At 35.4% G+C, this 24,320-nt stretch overlaps 1 protein-coding gene across 7 annotated transcripts in view; it reads left to right on the top strand.

Moving 5' to 3' along the window:
* The window catches only part of IFT81 (intraflagellar transport 81), a 144,476-nt gene extending 120,502 nt beyond the window's left edge, over positions 1 to 23,974 (top strand). For all 7 annotated transcript variants that reach the window (XM_073790065.1, XM_073790066.1, XM_073790067.1 and 4 more), the window contains 5 exons: positions 13,091 to 13,177; positions 14,181 to 14,252; positions 14,337 to 14,422; positions 18,122 to 18,167; positions 23,250 to 23,974. In XM_073790065.1, coding sequence (XP_073646166.1) covers positions 13,091 to 13,177; positions 14,181 to 14,252; positions 14,337 to 14,422; positions 18,122 to 18,167; positions 23,250 to 23,432 — 474 coding nt within the window. In that variant the 3' untranslated portion in view covers positions 23,433 to 23,974. The remainder of the gene's footprint in view (positions 1 to 13,090; positions 13,178 to 14,180; positions 14,253 to 14,336; positions 14,423 to 18,121; positions 18,168 to 23,249) is intronic.
* Positions 23,975 to 24,320: the final 346 nt, after the last annotated feature.

Raw genomic sequence — 24,320 nt, forward strand, 5'->3', positions numbered from 1 at the left:
TTCATTATACACTCCTGCTGCCACGAAAGAAATGGAAGAGACAAGTCCCTGTTCTCTGGGGTTCATACTGTCATAGGTGAGAGGGAACAAACACATGAGGAAATTAGGAAAAATAAAAGATAACCCAACCTAAGAACAATATAGAAAAAATATAATCAGCATCATATACTTAACTGATAAGGAAAAGGGAAGGAAATGAAGGAAATAAGGAAATGAAATGATTGTCAGGAAAGGAAGATTTCAGAATGGAGTTTTTTTTTTTTTTTTTTTTTTTTTTTTTTTTTTTGCGGTACGCTGGCCTCTCACTGTTGTGGCCTCTCCCATTGCGGAGAACAGGCTCCAGACGCGCAGGCTCAGCGGCCATGGCTCATGGGCCCAGCTGCTTCGCGGCATGAGGGATCTTCCCGGACCGGGGAATGAACACGCGTCCCCTGCGGACCGGGGCATGAACCCGCATCCCCTGCATCGGCAGGCGGACTCTCAACCACTGCGCCACCAGGGAAGCCCCCAGAAAGGAGATTTTTGAGCAGGGTTTTCAGATTGAGGACATCAAGGACTGTTTTCATGGGTTCGTTCTAAAGAATTGATTTTCTTAATGCTTTTCTTGAGTCAGCAACTTACAGACAAAAGGGAACACTTATATGTATTTCTGGTGATGGTAAAATTTCTCCCTAATGGTAAAAGTAAAATATATAATAAAATAAAATATAGTAAAATAAATCTGTTTGTAAATACAGGCATACTTCATTTTATTACATTTTTTACAAATTAAAGGTTTGTAGCAACCCTGTGTCAAGTAAGTCTGTCAGTGCCATTTTTCCAACAACATTTGCTTACTTCGTGTCTCTGTGTCACATTTTGGTAACTCTTGCAATATTTCAAACTTTTTCTTTATTATATATTTGTTATGGTAATCTGTGCTCAGTGATCTTTGATGTTACTATTGCAAAAAGATTGACTTGCTGAAGACTCAGATGGTGGTTAGCATTTTTTAGCAATAAAGTATTTTAAAATATATACATTTTTAGACATAATGCTATTACACACTTAATAGACTACAGTATAGTGTAAACATAAGTTTTATATGTACTGGGAAACCAAAAAATTCATGTGATTCGCTTTATTGCAATATTCACTTTTTTGCAGTGGTCTAGGGCAGAACCCACAATATCTCTAAGGTATGCCTGTAGTTCTTTTATTAAGTCCATTTACATTTTAAATGAGGAGTTTTATTGAAAGGATATTTAGAACATTAAAGGAAATATGCTGTTTTGGAAATCCAAGGATCAGAACTATAGTCTCTCTGGAGCAGGTAGAGGTACTATACTTCTCTGCCGAGCATTTTGGCTCAGGGAAGCTTCAGGAACCTTAGCAGGAGCTTGTGGATAATGATGATGAATGTGATAGTAATAGCATTTATCAAGTGCTTTCTGTGTGCCAGGCACTGTTACATTACTCATTCAGGCCTCGTAACCACCCAGTTAGATAAACCACCCTTTACACAGATGAGCAAATAAAGGTACAGAGGGGTAAAGGACTTGCCCAAGGTTACACAGCTGGTAAATGGCAGAGCCAAGTTCTTCATACTCATACTACACCAATAACATGGCTCAGTGAATCACTCTGTATTGGCTTCTCACTGTGCCTGCCACCAGCTGTGTGTCTGCCTATGTTTCTTTTCTCCATCTTTTAGTTTCTCCCCATTCTTTGGATTGGCATACTTGTAACCTTAGCTCGCTTATGGCTCCTCATTGTTCATATCTCACACTGTAGCCTTTCTCTCTACATATATGTTGACGTTTTCACTATAACTGCCCTGTTTTCTCTGCCTTTTCTAATTTAAACTCCTGGTGCAGCTCCTCTCTTTTGGGGGCAGTTTTCCACACCAGACTACCTCAGAGATTACTGGCTATCCTTGGGTCAGACCGAGGATCCATCCTTAGTGTAACCGGCTATGCTTGTGGGTAAGGATCAGAAGAAAGGAGGGTGATATGGTACTAAATATGGCTGCCTAGAGAATTTTCCTTCTGGAGAGGCTATGGGTACTTTGGGTACTTTACTTCAGGGGTCCCCAACCCCTGGGCTGTGGACTGGTACTGGTCTGTGGCCTGTTAGGAACCGGGCCACAGAGAAGGAGGTGAGCAGCAGGCAGGCGAATGAAGCTTCATCTGCCGCGCCCTATTGCTCCCCATCGCTGGCATTACTGCCTGAACCATCCCCCACCCTGCCCTGGTCCGTGGTAAAATTGTCTTCCTCAAAACTGGTCCCTGGTGCCAAAAAGGTTGGGGACTGCTGTTTAACATCTTTACTACACCACCCATTATCCTATTATTAACAGCTGAACAGTGTTCATCTTTGCATTTTATCCTTGTCCTCTTATATATACTTTTTCTACATGGTTGGAATGGTAGTATACATTGCGTTTAATTACTTTAAGGTTCTATTCAGTTAATATATTTCCCTTGTTTGCCATAGTCTTTATAATTATTCTTTTCAACAAATAAAAGTGACATCAAGTGCCTTTCGATAGCCTAAGTTAGAGGGAATGAGGTCCCAAACTAGTGTTGGTGGAAGGAATGGACAAGAAGGAATAGATCTGAATGGTATATGGAAGAACACTAATTACAGACAAGGGAACAAGAGATAGCAAGATAATTTTGAGGTTTGAAACCACTAACAGTGCAGATTAGGGATGAGGAAGAGCTAGTTTTGGTGGTAGCAGTGGACGAAGAAGAGGAGAAATGATGAATTTCTTATAGACACTTCAAAGTTAATATCCAGCAAGAGTTCAGGAGAAGATATCGGGGCTCAAGTTGAAGTGTGTAATCATCTGCCTAGATGTGATGTTTGATCATAGCTCAGGAGAAGATGCAGTTACCGAAAAGAGCATGGAGTAAGACTAGATGAAGTCTGAGAAGACTTCAGGAAAGACCCTCTTGGGTTTTGGTTTAATACTATATGATGCAAATGAAATTACTTCATGTACTTAGAGTTTATTTTTGTTTTTTGTGTTTGGGGTTCTTTTTTGCCACAACACGCAGCTTGTGGGATCTTAGCTCCCTGACCCTGGGTGGACCCTCAGCAGTGAAAGCATGGAGTCCTAACCACTGGACCACCAGGGAATTCTCTATTTTGGGAGTTAAAAAAAATTTGCTATTAAGGTCCTTACAGTAATATCTACCAGAGTTGTGAGTGTCTGGTTTATAGAACCACGTTTAGGACAATGTAGTTGTTCAATAAACATTTGTTGACTTTATTAACAGAACATTTTTAAAAGTATTTTAAAAATCAAGTATAAATATAAGTGGCAAGAATCTTCTAGAGCTAGAAGCAGACCTCTACAGAATTATATAAATAATTATTATTGAGCCCTCACAGTGTTCTCTTAATGCTTTCTCATTCATGCATTTAATATTCACAACTATAAAATATTTTCAGATTGTCCTTAGATAAGGAAATTGAAGCTTAGAGAAGTCAAATAACTTATTTAAGATGACTTAAGTGTTGGCACAAGAACTCAAACTGCAGTCTCTGTGAGTTCAAAGCCCTCTTCCTCTATATTGTGCCATTCTGCTTCACACTTGTTAATTCTTTTGAAATATATTGATAATTTATTAGTTCAGTAAAAGAACCATTTAATGTATGAAACTAAAGTGTGCCATCTGTCAGTCTTGGGCCATTTAGTACATATGTCACATAGATTTAGGATAAGCTTTATCCTAAATGTCAGCAGGTGAAAAGCAAAGGGTACCAACTGTGCTAATTACAGGGAGACAATATGGATAGAATGATTTAAGAACATGGGCTAGAGAATCAGGCAGACCCTAGATAACCTTGGGTAGATGACTTCATCTCTATAAACTTCAGTTTCCTCACCTGTAAACTACTCCCTTCTTAATAGGGTGGTTGTAAAATTAAATAACACATATAAGGTACTTTGCAACAGCAATGACTAATACATAAGGACTTTTAAAAAAGGTATTTATCATTATAACTATTAAAAAATGGTTTTAAAGGAAGGAATACTATTGCTTTTCAACTAAATTGTTTTCTAAGTAAAATCATATACCAGATCTTTAATTCTGCAAAGTCATTTATTATAGGGACTTCCCTCGTGGTGCAGTGGTTAGGAATCTGCCTGCCAATGCAGGGGACAGGGGTTCGAGCCCTGGTCCGGGGAGATTCCCACATGCCACAGAGCAACTAAGCCCGTGCACCACAACTACTGAGCCAGTGCTCTAGAGCCTGTGAGCCACAACTACTGAGCCCACGTGCCACAACTACTGAAGCCCACACACCTAGAGCCCGTGCTCCACAACAAAAGAAGCCACAGCAATGAGAAGCCTGCGCACCGCAACAGAGTAGCCCCTGCTCGCTGCAACTAGAGAAAGACCGCGTGCAGCAATGAAGACCCAACGCAGCCAAAAATAAATAAAAAATAAATAAATAAATTAGAAAAAAGTCATTTATTATAATAATGTAACCAGAACCTGCAGTTCATTTTTATACAATTTAACTAGGTTTCTCTGTATGTCAAGTACTTCCTGCCTCTTCCATTACGAAGAAATATAGCTGTCTCACTACTATTCTCAAATAATACAACTCTCCAGTTCTTAACACATTCATCAAGTCAAGGGGCGCCTAGGTCCTCTAAGCATTTTCATCTCTGTCTTCTGCCATGTTGAAAAGTAATGGGTACCGAGTTTCAGTTTTAGAAGATGAAAAGAGTTCTGGAGATGGATGGTGGTGATGGTTGCACAGCAGTGTGAAGGTACTTAATGCCACTGAACTGCACACTTAAAAATGGTTTAAGTAATAATTTTTATTTTATGTATATTTTACCATAATTTAAAAAATCTAAGAGTATAGAACTTGCCCACATTTTCATTAACTTTTTAGTTTTTTTCAATGTTTGAATTCAGTGCAGTTGGTGAGTCCTTGATGCCCATTTTGCTTAGCTCCATGTGTTAATCTCCCACATCCATGTATAGTTCTTTTTTTTTTTCGCTGCATTGGGTCTTCGTTGCTGTGCACGGGCTTTCTCTAGTTGCGCCGAGCCGGGGCTACTCTTCATTGCGGTGCGTGGGCTTTTCATTGCAGTGGCTTCTCTTGTTGGGGAGCACAGGATCTAGGCGCGCAGGCTTCAGTAGTTGTGGAGCGTGGGCTCAGTAGTTGTGACTTGCGGGCTCTAGAGCGCAGGCTCGGTAGTTGTGGTGCACGGGCTTAGTTGCTCCGTGGCACGTGGCATCTTCCTGGACCACAGATCGAACCCATGTCCCCTGCATTGGCAGGCAGATTCCTAACCACTGCACCACCAGGGAAGTCCCTATAGTTCTATTTTTACCCAGAAAACTTTTGTAATAAAAAGTATACTGAAAAAACAAGCTGCTTCATTGACTTTAAGCTGTTGCCAAATATTAACTGAAATTCATAATTGTTCTCTGCTTTGAATAGTGTTTATTTTTAACTTGTGTAAGTATATTTAACACTCAAAACTACACAGATGTATTATCCTATTGTTAAAGTGCAGGAGTTCTTAAAAATACTTTATACTTCTTGCTTTCATGGACAACTCTCAAATATTTAGGAAATTTTATAGTGAAGTGTTAGTACATTTCCATTCTTTTTATTTGCATTTTGTTATAAATTTGAATATTCATAACTGTTTGAAAATCTCAAGACTTTGAAAATCACAACTTATATTTATCTAAATCTTTTATAATTATCTAGAGTTAGATAGCATCTTGAAAATCTTCATGTTTGTTTTTTTAGATGCCGTTCCATAAATTATAAATTTATATGTAATTAAATGACATAATACATATAATTGCTAATATATGGGAAAAAGCTAAAATACTTGTTTTAGAGTATATATACAATGTGGTAATTATTGATTTCACTGAAATATTTCTTGTTGATTGCTTTTTCTTATAGAAGTAAAACCATGCTCTTGGCCAGAATTCAAACTGTAAGGAATTGGTTAAGGGAAAGAATAGAAATTATTTCTCTCTCTACACTCCACCCCTAGCATACTCCCCAGAAATAATAACTGATAACAGTTCCTTATATATTTTCCAGAAATTTTCTGAAAATTCATGAATGGATAATTATTTATTGGCTACCTGAAGTTTGATCTCCACACCTTTGTTCTTACTCTCTAAAAACAACAAAAGCTTTTTTTTTGGTGGGGTGCCAGAAGTCAACTCTGAGTGATACTAATGTTTGCTTCCTCTTGTTTGCATTTGCCTGCTATACTTTTGCCCATCTTTTGCTTTCAGCTTTTAAAAATTTACCTTGTTTTAGGTGTGTCTCTGAATAGATCTTGAACTGTGTTTTGTGTTGTGACATAATCTGAAACTTATTTTAATAAATAAGTTTAGCCAATTCATATTTATTGATATGTAGACATATTTGGTCTTTGTGCATTTTATGTTTTGCTTCTGACTTTAAATCCTATAAAAATAAATTCCTCTGTTCATTCTCTGTGTCTGTGTCTCTCTCCCATATTTTCTGGCTCTGGTTTTGCTCTACTGGTTATATCTGTAATGCCACCATTAATCATCCATTTCTGTTGATAGTATGTATTAATCCCCACTATGAGTAGTGATGAAATTGGTATTTTTCCTCTAACTTCTCCTTCCCTTTGCTTTAGCACCTAATTTTGGTCATTTGTATTGTCTTTCTTACTGTTTGCCTTTATACTTGTAATATGCTTATACTATGACTTGATTCATCAGGTTTAAATTATATCTTTTGACATTCCCCCATCCATCCCCAGCAATTAAAAATTGAGGAAGCTGGCTTATTCATTCTACCTTCCACCTTCTTTTCCCCTTCCCCTCCCTGCAGGTTTTATGGTATCGTGTCTACACTGTCAGGGCATATAACATTTATGTTCTGTTCTATTACCCTAGTTCCCACTTTTGTCTTTAGTATTATACCTGTACTTGTCAGATTCAGTGCTCATTAACAATCCTCTCACTGCCCATTTTCCTACTTTTTATTGTCTCTCATTTGTTTTCTAGTAGAGTCCTCAAAGCTTAGTAGAGCAATATTACCTGATGAGTTCTTGCAAATCTAGAATTTGTTGCCTTAAATATTTCAACAACTGCTTGATTGAGCATAAAAGCCCTTACATCATGCTTTCTTTCCTTGAGGATTTTTAAAGTGTAGCTCCACAGTCTTTGAGAGTTAAGTGTGGCCATGGAGAGAGCTGAGGCCAACATAATTTTTTTAGTGACCTGATCCGGAAAAGAATGTATTTTCCAGTTGTTGAGTGCTGGGTTCTCCATGTGTTTGTCAGATCAAGCTTCTTAAATGTGTTGTTCAAAACTTCCTGGTGAATGGGGACTTGTGGTGTAATGAGTATAGAGTTTCAGTTTTGCAAGGTGAAAAGAGTTCTGGAGATTGGTTGCACAATAACGTGAATGTTTTTAATACAGCTGAACTGTAGCCTTAAAAATGGTTAAAATGGTAAATTTTATGTGTATTTTACCACAATTTAAAGATTCCTGGTTTTTAAAAAAAACACTTAAAATTATTCATTTTATCATTATTTTATGACTCTTTATTCCTTGCAGTGCTTTTTGTCTAGGAGCCTTATTTTGTCTGCTGTTAACGTAAGTGTGGCAGCTTTCTTAGGATTAGTGTTGCTTGGTATGTCTTTTTATTTGTTCACTTTCAGCTTTCTACGTCCTTATTTTTGTCCTATGTAAGTCTCATAAATAGCATATAGTTGGATTTTGTGTGGATATAGTTTCTTACATCCAGTTTGAGAATCTTTTTTTAAGAAAATTTTTATTGGAGTATAGTTGCTTTACAGTGTGAGAATCTGTCTTTTAATTGGTGAGTTTAGTCCCATTTACTCTTATTATTGATACATCGGAATTTATTTCTATTTTGTACATCCTATGTACTGTGCTTTTCTATGTTTCTTTTCCTCTTTCTGCCCTCCGTTGCACCAATCCTGTTTTCTTTATATTCTTTTTTCCCTTTATTTCCCTTTCTATCTTCTTCTATTCTGATATTGTTTACTCTTAAATTTTTAACATATTTTTCCTGCCTAAAGTTAATCAGCTGAACAATTGTTAATCTCCTGAACAATACAGGAACCTCAGAATAATTTAACACCCTCTCCTGCCTTACACATGTGTTGTTATCCTGTGGTATTTTATTTCCATTTTATTTCTTCATCTCTAAAAGTGGTTGTCATCGTGGTCATTACTGTTATAATTACTACTTCGTACAGTCATTTCCTGTTTAGATTTACCCACATATTTAGCAGTTCTCACCATTGCTTCATGTACTTTATTCCTTACTTCTGGATTCAGTTTCCTTCTTCCTAAAATGAAATTTCCTTGCTTTATTTTTTTTTCTTTTAGTAGTTCTCTTAGTAAAGAATCATTGCCAAAAGTAAAACATCTTTGTTTTTCTTCTTAAATAGTGACTTGGTCAGAAAAAAAAATTATTTTCATTGCTTTCTGCTTTCTCTTGTTGTGTTGCGGGATCTGCTATCGGTTTAATTCTCATTTCTTTTTAGATAATGTCTTCCCTATATATAGTTTTAATTTTTGTTATAGTCACTAGTTTGTTTTATTATTTAGATTCCACAGAAAAGTAATATTGTACAGTATTTGTCTTTCTCTTTCTGACTTATTTCACTAAGCATAGTACCCTCCAAGTTCATCCACGTTGTTGTAAATGGCAAAATTTCATTCTTTTTAATGGATGAGTAGTATTCTATTGTGTGTGTGTGTGTGTGTATATATATATATATATATATATATATATATATATATATATATATATACCACGTCTTCTTTTTCCATTTGTCTCTTGATTGACACTTAGGTTGCTTCCATGTCTTGGCTATTGTAAATAATGCTGCTATGAACATTGGGATGCATATATCTTTTCAAATTAATGTTTTCATTTTCCTTGGTTATATACTCAGGAGTGGAATTGCTGGATCATGTGGTAGTTCTATTTTTAGTTTTTTGAGGAACCTCCATACTGTTTTCCACAGTGGCTGCACCAATTTACATTCTCATCAAAAATGTACAAAGGTTCCCTTTTCTCCACATCCTTACCAATATTTGTTATTTGTGGTCTTTTTTGATAATAGCCATTCTGACAGGTGTGAGGTGATATCTCATTGTGGGTTTGATTTGTATTTCGCTGATGATTAATGATATTGAGCATGTTTTCATGTTCCTGTTGGCCATCTGTATATTTTCTTTGGAAAAATGTCTTTTCAGGTCTTCTGCCCATTTTTTAACTGGTTTTTTTTTTTTTGAGTTATATGAGCTGTTTATATATTTTGGATATTAACCTCTTATTAATGATACCATTTGTAAATGTTTTCTCCCATTCAGTAGGTTATCTTCCATTTTGTCCATGGTTTCCTCTGCTATGCAAAAGCTTTTAAGTTTAATTAGGTCCCATTGGTTTATTTTTGCTTTTGTTTCCTTTGTTTTAGGAGACAGACCCAAAAAATATGGCTGTGATTTAGGTCAAAGAGTGTTCTGCCTATGTTTTCTTCTGGGAGTTTTATGGTTTTTTACATTTAGGTTTTTAATCCATTTTGAGTTTATTTTTCTTATTAGTTTTTTTTTGTTTTAACATCTTTATTGGAGTAAAATTACTTTACAACGGTGTGTTAATTTCTGCTGTGTAACAAAGTAAATCAGCTATACATATATGTATATCCCCATTTCTCCTCCCTCCCACCCTCCCTATCCCACCCCTCTAGGTGGTCACAAAGCACCGAGCTGATCTCCCTGTGCTATGTGGCTGCTTCCCACTAGCTATCTATTTTACATTTGGTAGTGTATATATGTCCATGCCACTCTCTCACTTCATCCCAGCTTACCCTTCCCCCTCCCCATGTCCTCAAGTCCATTCCCTACATCTGCATCTTTATTCCTGTCCTGCCCCTAGGTTCTTCACAACGTTTTTGTTTTTTTTTTCAGATTCTATATATATGTGTTAGCATATGGTATTTGTTTTTCTCTTTCTGACTTACTTCACTCTGTATGACAGACTCTAGGTCCATCCACCTCATTACAAGTGACTAAATTTCATTTCTTTTTATGACTGAGTAGTATTCCATTATATATATGTGCCACATCTTCTTTATCCATTCATCTGTTGATGGACACTTAAGTTGCTTCCATGTCCTGGCTATTGTAAATAGTGCTGCAATGAACATTGTGGTACATGACTGCTTTTGAATTATGGTTTTCTCAGGGTATATGCCCAGTAGTGGGATTGCTGGGTCATATGGTAGTTCTATTTTTAGTTTTTTAAGGAACCTCCATACTGTTCTCCATAGTGGCTGTATCAATTTACATTCCCGCCAACAGTGCAAGAGGGTTCCCTTTTCCATTTTGAGTTTATTTTTGTACATGGTGTGAGGAAATGTTCCAATTTCATTCCTTTACACTTAGCTGTCCAGTTTTCCCATCACCACTTATTGCAGAGACTGTCTTTTCTCAATTGTATATTCTTGTCTCCTTTGTCATAGATTAGTTGGTCATAAGTGTGTGGGTTTATTTCTGGGCTCTCTATTCTGTTCCATTGATCTATGTGTCTGTTTTTGTTGCCAGTACCATACTATTTTGATTACCATAGTTTTGTAGTATAGTCTGAAGTCAGGGAGTATGATACCTCCAGCTCTATTCTACTTTCTGAAGATTGTTTTGGCTATTCAGGGTCTTTTGTGTTTCCATACAAGTTTTTAAATTATTTGTTCTAGTTGTGTGAAAGTAACATTGGTATTTTGATAGGGATTGCCTTAAATCTGTAGACGGTTTTAATATTTTTGTCTTTGGTGTTGTCCAGTTTCACTGCCATGATCTAAGTATAGATTTAGTTTTATCTGCTCTGCTGGAATATGTGCTTTTTTGTCTCCCATTAATTCTGGAAAAATTCTACATGATATCTTCAAATATTCTCTCCCCTGGTCTTTCTAGTCTGTTCTTCAGCAACTCCTGTTAGATATATGTTAGACGTATTTATTCTGTTCCCTGTTGTTTAACCTCATTTTCATATTTTCATCTCTTTGTCTCTCTCTGTGATGAATTTTGGATAATTTCTTCAGCTCTGTTTTTTAGTTCATTCTTTCATCTCCTGAGCCAATCTTATGTTTATGTCACCTACTTAGTTTTTAATTTCAGTGACTTTTTTTTTCGTTTTTGTCTATTTTTACTCACTGTGCCTTTTTTAGTCTTTTATTTTCAGTTCCTCCTTTATAACTTTAATTATTTTAAGCATACTTATTTAATAGACTTTCTTCTAGTATTCGAAGTTCCTGGAGGTATAGTCCTGCTGTGTGTTTTATATCTTCTGATTCTCACTCATAATGGATTGATTGTTCCTTATATATTTATACTTTTGGATTGTGAGTTTATCTTTAGTAGGGTTTTGTCTCTTGAGTCCTGGCAGCTAAGATGGAGGGTGTGTCCCTCCAGAGTGGTTTTGCTGTTGTTCTGCCAGGTGTTTTAGGACTATCACAAGCTTGGAGCTAATTTGAGTTAATGTCTCAGCTTGGGAGTTCTTAGACCACGTAGGTAGGGTAAATCCAAATCCCAAACCTGCCTGAGGACAGACTCCTTTTTTCCATCCTCCTCTGAAGTAGCATAACTGCATTTACTGATCAGTTTGGCCATAAAACTCACAAACAAAAAAAGGCTTTCATATACTATAGTATCTTCATCTCACTGACAGGCCCAGCAGCTACCCAAGTACACAGCCTCTGTTGCCCCTTCTCATGTCAACCATGAGAGCCTTAGATGTCTGTAGGTCACTTTGATTCACAAAAGCCATGGCTCCTTTTTCCCACCAGTCTTTTATACTGTGCTAGTCACCCCAAACCAGATGCAGTCCCACACAGCAGAAGCACCACACAATATTACCCATTTATGTTAACTCTCCAGTTCCCAAGGAAACTGTGCTGTGTGAAACCATTCCCAGTCTGGCCTGAATCAATCCAGGCCTGGTGTTAACCCTTTATTCACAGGTTTCCAGGTCTTTTGCCCTGCCTGGAGATAATAATCATTCTGTTATCAAGATTGGCTCCCAACTCCTTCACCAAGTGTAGCCATAGGCTGTCATCCTTTGTTTCTAGTCCTGGTAATTCCTTTTACTTCCTTGAGAGTTCAGTTAGCTCTGGATCTGAAAGGATGTTTGCCCTGCCTTATCAAGCATTTGTTGATACTTTTAGCATTTCCAGGTGTCGGTAGAAGAAGATTTTCAAATTATCAGTTTCAAAATATTATGTTAGAAGAAAGTGTGAAACTACTCAAATAGCCTGAATTCAAATTCTAACACGTCTTTCCAGCAGTACAATCTTTTACAAAATACTTGTCCTTGCACGATGTGGGGATATTAATACCTACCTCAAGAGGTTGTTTTGAGACTTAGTTATTGTTAAAGGTAAAGCTCAAACACCCTTAACATGGTTTACAAAGTTCTGATCAGGCCTCTGCCAAAGTCTTCAGCCTCTTCTCACATTTCCCAGACATGCTCCAGTATAATAAACTACTTATATGTCCTAAATTGTCCTTCTTCTCTCTAGTTCCAAGTCCAAGACTTCATACATAGTGTTCCTTTTTTTATGAACATTCTCCTCCTCTTGTCCCTTCTAACTATGCTTACTAATCCTTCGTACCTCAGCTTAGATATCAATTTCTCCAGCAGGTTGTCCGCACTGATCCCCAAGCCTGGGTTAGGTCCAGTGAGCGTCCCACGTGCTCCTGTAACACCTTGCATTCATCCATCATAGCACTCAGCCTGTTTACTTGTCTGAGCATTACTTGAGGGGAAGGATTTTTGGCTGTTTTGCTCGCTGTTTTATTCCCAGCTTCTAACAGAGAGCCTGGCACACAGCTTAATACATGGCAGCTATTGTTTTTATCAGCACCTTCATCTGTCATAATTCTCAAATGTCTGATTGTTGTATAAATAACTCGTAAGTATGCCAAGAAGCTTAGAGTTAAGTTACAAGACTGACAAGGGCATGTATTGTTTCAGAGCCACATGTTAGGCCTTTGTTTTTTACTTATTCAATTAATTACCCTTTTCATACTAGGAATTAACCCAGGAGTGTGATGAAAAGAAATCCCAGTATGATAGCTGTGCAGCAGGCCTTGAAAGTAATCGGTCCAAATTAGAACAGGTAAGAAGACAGTTTTTATTTTAACAACTTAGCAGAAACTGCCTGTATATGCGTATTTTCACTACCAATGTCAAAAGATTCCCAAATCTTTACCCTCATCCCGAGTCTGTCTCCTAAGCTGCAGAGATTTTTATTTCTTCAGACTTGATGTGTACATACTAAATTCTCCATCTACACCCCTACCGCCAGAGTCCAGGCCCCCTAGACTCGCACTGTAACCTCCCACCTACTCTCCCCTTCCACGCTTGCCTTCCTAAGGTTTATTCTCCATAGAGCAGCCAAAGAAACCTATACAGCAGTTAGGCTACCCTCCACTGGCTTCCTGTTGCACTTAAAATCTAACTTCAGAACTGTGGTCTATAAGGCCCTACCTGCTTCCATGAACTTTCATATCCACGTGCTCTACTCCTCGCCCACAGGGCCCCAGCCACACTGGCCGCCTTCGTGTACTTCAAACAGGCCAAGCTTGTTTTCACCTTGGGGATTTTGCATGTATTCTTCTCTCTCTGGGATACTCTACCACCAACTATTTGCCTTGATCTCTCCTTTTCACCTTTTAGGTCTCACCCTAAATGTCACATCCTCCTAGAGGTCTTTTCTGATCACCTAATATTGCCCACTCAGTCACCCTATCACATTCCACTGCAGAATTTTCTTCATGGCACTTTTTCCCATCTGAAACTACCTTCATTACATGTTTCCTTGTTTATGTCTGTTTCCTCTACTTGAATGAGAGCAGGGACCTGTCTTGTTCACTCCTCTGTCCCAGCACCTAGCACAGAGCTGGGCACACAGTAGGTACTTAATAAATAACTAAACTTATAGGTTGTAGAGCGATATGAGTGGTCTCTAGAAAAGATTGCAACCTAGTCTATTATAATAAAGTTTCGGTTGCAGAAGAGGAAATACTCTGATGGTATGTCTTTTGTTGTAAATATAGTCATCCTTTCTGTATCTGATTATTCTTTCGATAATGTTGCCCATTTAAAATTATATACATTAGGAAGTCAGAGGACTCCGTGAAGAATGTCTTCAAGACGAAAGTAGATACCATTATACAAATTGTATGATTAAGGTAAGACAAAGAAAGTGGATCAAAAACTTTTCTGAGATTTTTCTGTATCAAGGACTTAACCTAAAGCTTAGTCTTTCCACTTAGAACCTAGAAGTACAACTTTGTCGTGCTACTGATGAAATGAAGGCATATGTCTCTTCTGATCAACAAGAAAAAAGAAAGGCAATTAGGCAAGTAATTTTGTTGTTTTTATATTGAGTTACTTAATGTTTTAATCTATAGAAGTTTTATAAATAAGATGGAATTATACAAAGTCAGAGTACTTAAATAAGCATATAGTAAGATATTATCTAGGATTAAATCTTGTTAAACATCTTCTGGATAGTCCAGCCCTGCTGACTAAGTAAGAATACATATAATTTTTCTTGCTTGCTTGCTTACTTTTTTATTGTGGCAAAAGGTAAATAACATAAAATTTGCCATTTTTAAGTGTATAATTAAAAGTGTTGCATTGATTACATTAAAAATATTATGCAACCATAACCACTATATATTACCAAAACTTTTTCATCACCCGAAACAGAAACTCTTACAACCATTAAGCAGTTAATCCCCATTACCCCCTCCTCAGAAATACGTATAATTTCATAATTGCTTTTTTAAAAGCACTAAGGTTGGTCTATTTTTCAAGTCCTACATGGCCTGGACTCTGGTTGTTGGCCTGCTCATTGTGCAGTGTGAGTGACTGCATTTCAGCTAGAAACTGTGTGACTGCGGTGTGTCAGCCTTTAAAGCAAAGAAGGGTGTATAAATACTACTAGTCCTTATATGGTGATTTTTTCTTTTTGTAATCCTAGCTTGCAGCATATTGTAATAAATCAAATGCTGTCTTAAAAAATACGTTTATAGTTGAATTGCTAGCTTTGATAAAATGCAGTAATGAACAAGATAAGCTTTCTTTGCCCCTAATCGTAATTCAAATGTTTTGCTTTTACCATTCGGTAAGAACTCAAATGAAGTGTAGGATTCACACTTATTCTAGACTGCAGTTGAGATTTCTAGTGGCATATACATTAATATTACAAAAAGGAATTTAAGAAATAGAATGTTTTGCAAAGTCTAAATTTTTTTTATATAATGCAGGCCAGACCAAAAATATCCTATAAATAGGATATTATTTTTTAATAGTCTAACATATTAAACATACAGGCACTTCCCTGGTGGTCCAGTGGTTAAGAATCCCCCTGCAATGCAGGGGGACACAGGTTCGATCCCTAGTCAGGGAACTAAGATTCCACATGCCGCAGAGCAACTAAGCCCACATGCTGCAACGACTGAGCCTGCGTACTCCAGAGCCCACGTGCCACAACTAGAGAGCCCGTGTGCTGCATGTACTGAAGCCCGCGCGCTCTGGAGCCTGCGCGCCACAACTAGAGAGTCCGCGCACTGCAACGAAAGATCCCAAATGCCGCAACTAAGACCCGACACAGCCAAATAAATAAATAAATATTTTTTAAAAATAATAAGTCTACATTAAAAAAACATACTGAATGTACTTATACAAATTCTTTCATTGAATGTAAACTTTGCTCATTAAATCTGTATAGTCAATGCTAATATTTCACAAATGTGAGAAGTTAATTTTGTTCTTGAAAAATAAGTTTTAGAAATTGTTTCTTTTCTTCCAAAGTGATCAATATAAATAGTAAAAAAGGAAATATAGCTCCTGAACTATTGGTTTTCTTATCAGTTTTCTAGCTAGATATTCCTCTTCATCATTTTAAAAATCATTGTAAACCTTTACCATTCCTCAGTTTTCCAATAGAAAAATACTGTGCCCTGACTAGAGTAGTACATGATAAGAATGTTAAGAATAAAATGGAGTTAATTATACTCTAAACTCACTGATACATGTTTAAAATATTATAACTATGGTAGACACAATATTTTTAATGTTATTTCATTTTCTACTTTTATGGTACTTCCTGGTAAGGCCAAAGGTGTAAGAAATTAGCTTGGTTTTGAAAGATCATCTGCAAATTTTAATTTTACTTAAAGAGGCAGCATATTATATATCAAAGTACTAGAGAGAGACCATAAAATTGTTTCTAACCTGATTTTTCCAGTTCCTAGTTTTGTGACCTTGGACAAATCATTCCTCATCTATAAAATAAGGAGAATAGTATATACCACAGAGGTTCAAGTTAAATATAATGTATGCAGCAGTATTTTAGAAATGATATAGTATGAATTCCTAGAGGGCAAGGACCCTGTCTGTCCTGTTTTCTTTTTGAAATCCCAGGGCATGCTTGGTACATAACAGGTGCTCTGTAATTATTTCTTGAATAAATTCATTGAATAAATTAAAATTACATATTACTGTTATGGGGAAAGAGCATGTGCCTGTCGATTTCTTGATAAAATATAAATGGAAATTCTAAAACAGTTTGGACATTCCTCGGGCCTAGGGTAATAAATGAATTATTTAAAGCTCTCTTAATAATAACCATACATTCTTCTTGAGGGATATGTCATTTAGTTCCTCCCAGCTTTTTTTCATTGAAGAGCTAGAAAGGTAAACAATTTTGACTTAGTGTCTCATAAATTTTAAGGGCAAAATGAAGGTTCATCAAGATTGTGTCTATTCCCTTCCATTCTTATTCCTGTGCACAAATTCTACCTTCACTTCAGCTCTGTAAGGGCTTCAGGTACTTTTGATTGCCATTCTCTCTGTTCTAATCATGTTTACCTCCCTTTTGACATAAATGCAAATCTTTCTTCACTTAAGCTGCTAGAGTTTGTGGTTTATGATTTCTTAGATTCCTAATTTTGTGTTGTTTAATTTCTTGTTAAGTACTACTGTGTAGCTTTACACAGAAATATAGTCTTTTTCCATACAAATTTGAGGTCTAAAGTCTCTTATCTTCTTGTCACTGGTTCCTTTGTCCTTGGTTCCTGTGTCCTCATCCTTCAATCTTTGTCCTTAACACTTCAAATCTCATTTTTTGTCTTATATAATATTAAAATATAATTATACCTTTGTTTAAAAATACAATACGTTATTTGTATTTCTATTTTTACATTAAAAATTTGTAACTTTTTTAGCTTACAAAAGAAATACTTATAAAAACAAAAAGTAACCATTATCAAGTATAGCACACAAAAATTGAATGTTGTCCACACTGCCATACCTCATAAATGTCTACTGTTAATATTTTGTTGTATATTATCCCATATTCTTTTCCCATGCTTTTGCTAATATGTCTGTATATGTGTGTATACATAAATAAAATTAAGCTACATATACAGTTTTTTTCTTAATAATTTATCTAGAATTTTTTCCACTTTAGTATTTATAGATCTACCTCATTCTTTTTTTACAACTCTGTATTATTCCTTTGAACGGATGTACCATAATTTATTTAAACATTTCCCCGTCTATCAACATTTAGTTGGTTGCAGATTTTCACTACTATAAGCAATGGTGAAGTAATAGTCTTTGCTTTCATCTTTATTAACTTATGAGAGTTTTTCTGTAGGATGACTTCCTAGAAGTTGGATTGCTGGGTTAGATGCTATTTAATGTTTTTTAAAAATGTGTATCCTTTCTCTCTTCTGCAAACCTCTTTTAAAAAAAAGTGTAATTTAAGCAAATGGATTACCATTGATTTAAGTGTAGATTAACTGGAAATGGTACTTAACTTCTTACATGATATTTTGCCTTGGTTTTTTCCTTATATTACTGTTTATTAGATGAACTGACTAAAGATTGGAAAAGGGAGTGTTTGATAATGGGTTTCATTCTGACTCTAGTACTCTATAAACTGTATTGTCTAATATATTTAGATAGATATGTTAATTTATAATTTAGTTGTATGATCAAATCGATTGAAGTAAATGTAAACTAAATCATTATGTTTACTCCCCAGGGAACAGTATACCAAAAATATTGCTGAACAGGAAAATCTTGGAAAGGTAAGAATGCATTTTTTTTTTTGGCTGCGTTGGGTCTTCGTTGCTGCACGCAGGCTTTCTCTAGTTGCAGCGAGCAGGGACACGGGCTTCTCATTGCTATGGCTTCTCTTGTTGCGGAGCACGGGCTGTAGGCACACAGGCTTCAGTAGTTGCAGCACGTGGGCTCAGTAGTTGTGGTATGTGGGTTCTAGAGCACAGGCTCAGTAGTTGTGGTGCACGGGCTTAGTTGCTCCGTGGCATGTGGGATCTCCCTGGACCAGGGATCAAACTTGTGTCCCCTGCATTGGCAGGGGGGGTTCTTAACCACTGCACCACCAGGGAAGTCCCAAGAATGTTGTTTTTTTTAATGTGTCTATTCAGGCTTTCAGTACATGTTTATGCCATTGTCATTTTTTAAGGTTATAGAGGAAATTGGAACTTTCTTACTCCCTTTCAAAGATGAAGACTCTTCTTTAGGAATTTAGTTTTATAAAAGTGAAGGCACATGAATTTGGGAGGAGGGGGGAAATCCAGTTTTAAATAACAAAGAGTTCATGCGTAACAAACAAAATGCCACGTTTAATGAACTACAAGTTTCAGTTTATTCCCAGGTATCTGGGAATACTGGGATTATACTTATAAGTGTAAACTTATTCATTTATTTTATTTAATAAACGCAAATGAGCCAGGGGCTAGTTTAAGTCCTTTACAAACATTGAGTCAATTAATACAAATAATCGAAAAACTTTACTTAAGATACTCACTCCCTACCTGCCAGTCTTATATGAGGGCTACTAAAAATAGGAGCATGTGATTGAGTCTTGTTTTCTCAGTTCTCTGAGCCACTCCTAGTAGAAGAGGTGGTGGGGCCTTGAACATCAGGACTTAAATGACTAATTGATTTTTCTAATTGATTCTAATCTTCAATGATTTTAAATCCATGTTGCATAGTGAATGCTAACCATGCTTCACTATACGCCATTTTATCTGTTCTTTACTTAGTTTCACTATTGAAAATTGAAGTTCCTTATTAGTTTTTCTAATAGGAGTGTCAAGTTTGTAGCATCAGAGTTAGAAATTGTTGGCTGCAGTTTTTCATTTAAAATACTGATTATATGTGGGTGTCTAATTTCAACGTTCAAATATTCTTGAGGCTGCAGCCTGGAAATGATTTTATATACATATATAGGCTTGTCCATCCTAATAGTACAAATGAAAAATATGGCTTTGTTTCAGTCTTAATGCATTGTACAGTTTAGCTATTGGTCTGACTCAATAAATTGGTGATAGTAAAATTATTCATTCTTACTTTCATTTGAGTCATTATTAAAAACATATTTACATATATCTGCTTTTACATAAAAGCTGAATTAGCTCCCATAAACCTGTAAGTAATATTCTAACGATGAACTTCAGAAAAACAAATAGTGTAGAAAGCAATGAAGTAATTGCTAAGTAGACTTTTTAAAAGTCTTTTTGAGAAAAACTTTAAAAAGAACTAAAAAAATAAAAGTTTTTATTATGGAAAATTTCAAGCCTAAATAAAAAATTGAGGAAATAATGTAAAGAACTCACATGTAACCATCACTCAACTTCAGTAATTAAATTTGTGACCAGTCTTGTTTTATCTATAGTCCCACTCCCAGATTTGCCCATTTTTAGGCAAATCTCAGAGATTTAATTGTTTTATCTGGTCATATTTCAGTATGTATCATAAAGACTCTTTTTTTTAACATAACTGCAATACTATTATCATGCCAAAAATAATTTAACAATAATTGCATAATACCCAATACCCAGTCAGTGTTCAAACTTCACCAATTGTCTCATAATTTCTTAATGGTTTATTTGTTCAGATCAGGATCCTAATAAGAGTTCATACATTGCTATTATTTGATATATTTCTTAAGTCCCTTTTTCTCTAGGTTACTAGTCCATCTTTTTTCTTTACAATTTATTTGTTGGAAGAAAAAAAAACCTGATCATTTGTCATTTTCCAGCATTCTGAGCTTTGTTGATGGCCTCCCTGTAGTGTCAGTTAGCATGTTCTTCTGTCCCCAGTATGTCCTGTGAATTGGCAGTTGGGTTTAGAGACTTGATTAAATACGATTCAATATTTGGGAAGCTCTCTTTTTGTAATGTAGGCAGCCAATGAAAATCACTTCCTCAGTCCATTAATTCATTAGAGGTTGCAGAACAGTCATATTCTAATTATGTTGTTCCTTCTTCATTTATTGGCTGGAATAATTCTGTTAAGAGCATCTTACCAACTCTGGTTACTCTAAAGTACAGGTCATATAGGAAAGGCAGAATAACTGCTTGATTTGTTTATTACTGGTTTTCAAAATGATGAGTTCATTTTTTATCATGCTTTAAAAGTATGTTTATAACTCCCAGATTTAACATGTTTTATATGTTTCAATCCATTGCAATTATTATTATTATATTTATTTTTATTTATTTTTATTTATTTAATATTTATTATTATTCCTATCCAAATTGCCCCATGTTTGGCCAGTGGAAGCCTCTTGAAGTCAGCTCCTGAATCCTTTTGAAACAATCCTACTAGGTTTTGATTGATTTTTTATTTTCTGGAATGACAAAATGTTCCAGACAAAAGTCTCATTCTGTACATTTCCTGTCCCCAATCTGGAATCAGCCATATCTATAAAAAGTGTTCATCTGTTCTTTTTGTATGAACTGTGAATAGATGTCCATCATATTAATCTAAGTAAAAAGAAACATTAAAGCTGATTCTTCCATTTCATCAGAGAAATTGAGTTCTGTACACCTTATTCCATTTATGAAATGACATGCCATACTCAAAAGGAAAAAATAATTTTCATATTTGAACTTATGTGTTTGAATCAAGTTGTACATTCATTTGTACAGTGTTTTAACTAGAGATTTTGGGGGCTTTAGGATTTAGTATGATTGTCAATAATTGACTTTCATCCAGGTATTTCATAAATAATATAATTTTTTATATGAAAATATTCCTCTATTTCATTTGTTTTGAAAAGTATCTGGATGGATGCTATGTGTAGAGAAATATTTGTCAAACTTTGAATCCTTTCAAAGACCCAAACTTAATTGCTAAATATGATTAAAGGTTATTCTTTCCCCTTCCAGTGTAGTGTTTTACTGCAGGATTTGGGGGGAAAGCAGTAGCAGCAGTCTGACGTCAAGCATGTTCCAGCAAAATGAGCCACTGATTAGTTCATGCCCCGATTGTCAGGCTGTATCATTTAAGAAACAAAGCTTCTTGATCCTCTCACTCCTAGAGTGGATCTAAATTTTCAAGGCAAACACAGAACATACCTAGGCTTTGAAACTGACAATAGCATATGCCTTCCAAACCAGCAAAGACTGGACATCCACAGACCTCCTCATGCCAACTGAGTTTCTGAAATTAGACCAAGCTATAGTGCTACAATTCACACTATCATATACTAGAATTTGCCTTACCAAGATGGAATATTGTACTGAAAGTTGTAACTTTCCTCCTCCTGTACCACCTCTTCCTTTTAAGAACAATGAAATCTGTGACAAGTATTTTTTGTACATTGCAACTATCCACAAAATAAATCTGTAATAAGTGACAGTAATATAATATTTCTGATACAGACAGTCCCCACCTCCTGTCTTTGGTTCTTTAAATAACTTTTTATAGGTTGTTAGGATTTTGACAAGGAAATTATTCCAATAATATAAGAAAAGTTACAGTTAAGTAGTACCTTAATCTTAAAATCATGCTCAGTACTCTTGATCTGACTTACTACTTTTGTTTTAGTTTATGAGGATAAAAAAATTTGTTGTAAGATACTTTATTTGTAACATAGACTTAAATAGATGTATTTGCATGCCAGGCATTGTGTCAAAAAATTGCTGGTTATGTTTAAATTATATTTTCTTAATTCTCTTTTGTTTCCTGTTGCTATTTGCTGTTAACTTTGCTTTTCATTAACCATAGATGGAGAGGGCAGTCTTTAGTAAGCATTTTGAACCTGGCCTCAGTTTAGTTTAGCCTCTTATTTGGGCAAGTACCAATGACCAGCCTTTTCACTTATGTGCTTAGGTCACCTGTTAAATCAACCGCGTATACTAAAAGAGGAAAAGATGGAAATGTTCCTGTGTAATCTGTTTCTGTGTCTTTGCTTGTTTTTCTGCCCTTCTTGGTGATTTCTCACACTGTGTCAGTGTATGTATTTCTGTCACACTGTTTCCTTATGTGTGTACTATCATCTCTGTTTTTCGCTTCTTTCCTTCCTTCTTTTCTTTCCTCTCATTGTCTCTGACTTTGTGCCTCCCTTTCTTTGTCACTCTCCTCAATTTGCCATAATACAGAACCAAAGTATAGTTTTGCAATGTATTGAAAAATGTTCTTATTCCTATTTATAATTTTAGAGTCAGTAAGTAGAACAATTTTGGCAGGTGGAACTATATAGGCTAGTAGTAACAAAAACAACTCTGATAAGGATTTGGGCCTTTTTAGAATATCACTAGACCTTCTCCCTGAGGAATATTTACATACAATTTGATTTATTTGGGTATAGAGCATACCCTTAGAGCATACTGATTCAGGAAAGAATACAGTATTTAATAATAATAACATGTATAACACATGGTAGTTTATAATTTTTTCCATATCTATTGTCATGTGGAAAAAATAATCTTATAAAGCAGATACTTTTATAATTACCCCTATTATTAGCCTTAATTAACAATTGAGAAAACTACAGTCCAGAGAAATTGTCTTCCCTACAGCTAGTGACAGAGCCAGAGTTGGAACTCAAGTCTTCTGACTTCCAAAATCTGCATATTTTTATATACCATGTTACTGCTCCACTTTCCAGATTCCCTTTATTTTTTTCCCCCCTTCCTTTCTTTTACATTTTTCTGTTCTTTTTAAATTCAGGTTGTCCTAGATCTATCATAAATTTAGTTAACTTTTATCATCTTCGTTTTCATCTATCATAGGAGAACCTGGCTTAGCTATTATTCATCAGATGTACAAAGCATACCATATTCTTCTGATTAGAACAATAGAAGTAAATCCGTATATGAGATTTAATTATTCTTGATTTTTTTTTTTAACAATAGAAACTCCGGGAAAAACAAAAAGCTGTACGAGAAAGTCATGGTCCCAATATGAAACAAGTGAAAATGTGGCGTGATTTTGAACAATTGATGGAATGTAAGAAACAGTGCTTTCTGAAACAACAAAGCCAAACTTCCATTGGTCAGGTAATTCAGGAGGGAGGAGAGGACCGGCTGATACTCTGAGTTCATGTGTCATTGTTTGGGGTTTTAGCTGATACTGCTAGCTATAAGCATAATCCCATGGTGTATTCCCTTTCTTGAAAGTGATTTGTACAACATTTTGCTTTCAGATTAGCCATTCCCTATTAAGTTTTCTTGGAAAATAATGTTAAGGTAGATTTAGGTTTTAAAAGTTTTTTAATATGGAAAAGAGTCCTTTATTTTTTTGCTTAGTTTAGACATAGTGATGTCTTCTGTGTTTTATGAGGCAGGAGACTGAGTTTACTATCTGTAAATGTAAACATATGTCCATTAAGAAACATGTAGGTTTTTTTAAACATACTAACCCAGTGGCTTAATGTTTTTCTTAATCTTTTTTTAACTTTAGAGGAATCTTTTAGGAATTAATATCTCTTGTTTTGAAGAAACATTTATCTGAAGTTCAGCAATTCCTACAGTTTCACTTCAGTTTCTTTTTCTTATGTAAAATTCAAGAAGATTTATTATTTTGAATAACATATTTGTTCTATTTGTATCATTTAAACACAAATAAAACTTGGTGCACATATCATGGCTATTTATTTAAAATTTATATAGTGTAAATTTTTATTCTTTTTTAAGTAAGTATTTATGTTATAGCACTGTGTTAAATTTAAGGATTATTACTTATTTTCACCAAAAGTCTAATATAGTATTTAGGTTTGGGGGACTATTATTTTAAATATAAGAAATTGTCGAAGTGCCTCAAGTTCTCTGCTTCATCTGGACAAGGTATTTGAAGATTTCTTTGGTTTTTCCTTAAAGAAAGGTACTAAATTCATATGCCACCCTTTACTTCATTTCAGTTTCAATTTACTTTTCAAAATTTCTTTTAGATTTGAAAACTCAAATTTCAAATTGTTAGCATGTCCA

This window comes from Tursiops truncatus, chromosome 13, assembly GCF_011762595.2.
Source record: "Tursiops truncatus isolate mTurTru1 chromosome 13, mTurTru1.mat.Y, whole genome shotgun sequence".
NCBI classification, from domain to species: Eukaryota; Metazoa; Chordata; class Mammalia; order Artiodactyla; family Delphinidae; genus Tursiops; species Tursiops truncatus.